At 46.0% G+C, this 3,530-nt stretch overlaps 1 protein-coding gene across 1 annotated transcript; it reads left to right on the top strand.

The window, feature by feature from the left end:
• The first annotated feature begins 1,777 nt into the window (after positions 1-1,777).
• On the top strand, positions 1,778-3,280 carry LOC119315841. Its single transcript, XM_037590304.1, has 3 exons — positions 1,778-1,870; positions 1,968-2,328; positions 2,815-3,280. Exons 1-3 carry the CDS (start codon positions 1,778-1,780, stop codon positions 3,174-3,176), a joined length of 816 nt encoding a protein of 271 aa, XP_037446201.1. The 3' UTR covers positions 3,177-3,280.
• Positions 3,281-3,530: the final 250 nt, after the last annotated feature.

The following is a 3,530-nucleotide window of genomic DNA, read 5'->3' as shown; positions in this document are numbered from 1 at the left end:
GCTCCTTGCCCGAATTGTGCTGTGTGGTGTACCAGCCTTGCTTGGTAGAAAGACGAAAGAGATCCGAATGCTTTAGGGACTTGGGAGTTTCTGCTGCAGTGCTCAATGCACTCTCGTGGTCTAGAAAAATACTACCTCTGTCCCATAATATAAGACGTTCTTTGCAGTTTTAAACTGCAAAAATGTCTTATATTTTGGGAAACATTGTTGTATGTCTGTACGTCCAAATTTTCTGTGAATAAAAAGAATTTCTAAGGGCGTGTTTGGTTTCTCGTTTCCTGTCAAATACACCCTTCGTTCCAAAATATAAGGTCTATTGATTTTTGTGCAAGTTAACCATTTGAGAGTTTGACCAAGATTATAGAACAAAATAGAAACATCTGCAATACCTAATAGATAAAATATGAAACTAGCTTTCAAGATCGATCAAATTTCATATTATGAATATTGATATATTTTTCTAAAAACTTAGTAAAAAATGCACTTGTTTGATTTTTGAAAAAACAAATACATATTATATGAAGGAATAGAGAGAGCACTGGTGTATCTTTACTAATAATAAATCGGCTATTGCTTCTGTCCGCTTCATCCAAATTGTTCAGTTTTAATAATATCATCAGTTTCAGAAATATCATCATCTTCAGCATACTCAATAGTTCTAGTTCTAATAAGTTGTTCATTAAGAAATTCACCCAGTGACACAGTATTTTCAAGCAAAGTAGTAGCATCATAAGCATCATTCATAGCAGAAGTAGCATCATCAATAACATGCGATGTGTTGGAGTCAATAGCAGGTATAAGTGTCGCAAGCTTACTCAAAACAGAAGGTGAATCAAGTGCAGAGATAGATGACAGTTCCTTACATCTCCTCACAGTGGATGGAAAAAACTTGGTTCTAATATCTTTCAGATTCCTCATAGTGATCAACAAATATAAATCCTAAGTGACTCAGAGAATAGAGCTATGCTCCTCAGCAACGGCGTCAGAAAAAAGTCTTGATAACCCACAAGTCTTGATAACCCAAATTTATTGATTCGACACAAGGGGAGCCAAAGAATATTTTCAAGCACTACCGCAGGATACTGCAAACGCGACACTACGATCAGAGACCCTTCGAGAAACTATGTGCGATGCAATAATCGCAACCGGTGCTGTATGAATACCGTCAGAAATGTATAAAACGTTTGCGATGATGGATGCATCAAACACGGTTCAGTTTTTAGTTGCGTGTGCGATGAAAGGCATATGGTTTAGTTCAATTAATTGTTTGTGATGAGGAGGAACAAAAAAAACGGGCAGCCAGATGAAGGCGTGTGCGATTCACAGCATACGGTTCACTCGGATGAACTGTTTGTGATTAGTCAACACAAAAGAAACGGTCAACCAGATCAAGGTGTGTGCGATATACAGCATGCGGTTCACTCGAATGAACTGTTTGCGTTGAGACATGAGAATAGAAACAGTTCAACTTAACAAGATGTGTGTGATACGCGGCAAACAGGTCTGTAATCAGAAATGTGTGTGAAGATCGATAATAACACAGAGAGTTGCTGCTAATAAGACGTGTGTTTTGTGCGATGGGATTGCATACAGAACAACAATATATATATATATATATATATATATATATATATATATAAATAACACCCCTTAAGAGTGTTATTCTAATAACAACAACTTATTCTGCTAACACTCCGAACCGACGCGACCAAAAAAACAAACGCACCCGCCCCACCTCCTGGTCAAACGCCACCCCGACCCACTCCTCTCTTCCTTAATGCCGTCCACCACGCCTCCGCTCCCTTCCGGCGGGCCCTGCCCCTACGCCACCACCCTTCCTCACCCCGTGGCAACCACCGCATCTCTCCCGGTGATGGATCTGTGGAGATCCGCACTGCCCCACGCTCCTCTCGACGGAGCGCGTCGGAGGGCCAACGCCCATGGTAGTCTCGAGGCGGGGCTCCTAGACTGCCCTGACGGTGGCGGCCACCACTAGTCCTTGCGGTGGAGGGCCAACACGGGCGACCCTCCCCTCCACCAGCCCGGGCACCCTACTGGCCCGCCTCGACCATCGGCTCCGGGAGCGGCCGTCCACCCCTCCCCACGCGACCCACACCCTCCCAGCTGACGGATTTGGTCCCGGCGCCCATGCTCCCATCTTTCTCCACTTCGGCAGCACCCAGCATCTCCCTCCTCCCTTCGGCCACATCCCCGCGGTGCTCCCCATTCCACCACGCGAGCACACCGTCGGGCTCCAGCTCGCCTCAACGGGATCTGCACCACGCGATGTGCGTGTGCGCAGTTTGGCGTTGCCCGTTCGGCATCATGGTTCGACACACCTGGCCGTGCAGTTGACGGCTCCTGTGTGGAGTCTACTGCTTTTTTCTGTTCGTGCGATTCCAGTGCAATTCATCTCTTACGGTTGTAGCTACGTGCTGGATTTGATGCTAGCCTAACGCATTTCACATTTTGTTTGTGTGTTTTTCTTCTTCCAGTTTTGCAGTGAACCTCCACGAGATGCATCGGCACTTGCAGTGCATTTCGCTGTCACGTGAGGTTCACTGCACTTGGCCTTGAAGTTGAGATGAGATTATAAAGAGAAAATGCTAGCAAAAAATAAAAATAATGCAGTTCCCTTTATCGACGTTGCAATGTTGTTCTTTTTGTAGTGAGTGAAAGTGGTTCACTCTGTAAAACAAGATTGTCGAAAAAAATTATGAAGTTCATTGCTCTCTTCCATGCGGCCAGCTCTGGGTCGTTCTGCAATCTTTTGCCCCCTGCCACTCATCCACCCCCATCCTCTCTGTTTTGCAGGTCCAGCAGCACATCCGACGTCGACAGAGGGTGGTGACCCCTCTTCCACCTACCTTTTGACGGTGTGCACTACAGACAGCAGCGGCATGCACTACAGGCAGCAGCGGCCAGTGCAGTTCGCGCATGATGGGATTGTAGCTCCAGGCGCCCCCGACTCCCTCCTGCCTCTCTCCCTGCAATTCTCCACTAACGGTAGGCAATCCAGTCTGCTCTTTCATGTAGGTCGGCTGGATTTTCCTCTCCAGGAGCTTTTGTCGCTTCGCTGGAGCAGTGCACATAGCAGGCACATACGACCATTTGTTGACTCCCTATGCAGTACACTTTTGTGTTGTGAGGCGGGCGTCGTCGGGATTCGTCAGTAGGCTTTGTTTGCTTGCGTGAGATATGGTTCAAACTGTATGTTTAATTTTTGTTTTCCTCTGTTCGCTTGCGAGAGATATGGTTCAAATATAATGTATGTTTAATTGCAAAAGTGGTCCACTTTAGCAAGCATCGGCGGTCTGCATTGAGAAAAGGAAAAAGAGAGGAGAACCGTAATGCATCCCACTTTGAGGGACTCCACTGTCCACCTCTCATTAAAAAATGTTTTCAAGAAGTTCGTTTCGCCCCTTTTGGGGGTTCATGAAAAACAGAAGTGAAAAAAAGACAAAATATAAATTCGTGTGGCCCACTTTCGGGGAGTGTCGCGGTTCACTTCCGGTGCTCTCGATGTTTGC

This window comes from Triticum dicoccoides, chromosome 6A, assembly GCF_002162155.2.
Source record: "Triticum dicoccoides isolate Atlit2015 ecotype Zavitan chromosome 6A, WEW_v2.0, whole genome shotgun sequence".
Classification (NCBI taxonomy): domain Eukaryota; kingdom Viridiplantae; phylum Streptophyta; class Magnoliopsida; order Poales; family Poaceae; genus Triticum; species Triticum dicoccoides.
This window is presented reverse-complemented; position numbering and strand designations above follow the sequence as displayed.

Bases quoted from the DNA above. Each gene is read 5' to 3' on its own strand.
- LOC119315841 (XM_037590304.1), top strand. From the start codon at position 1,778: ATGCCGTCCACCACGCCTCCGCTCCCTTCCGGCGGGCCCTGCCCCTAC. The intron at 1,871-1,967 runs GTGATGGATCTG...CGGGGCTCCTAG, and splicing joins CAACCACCGCATCTCTCCCG to ACTGCCCTGACGGTGGCGGC. The intron at 2,329-2,814 runs GTTCGACACACC...TCTGTTTTGCAG, and splicing joins GTTGCCCGTTCGGCATCATG to GTCCAGCAGCACATCCGACG.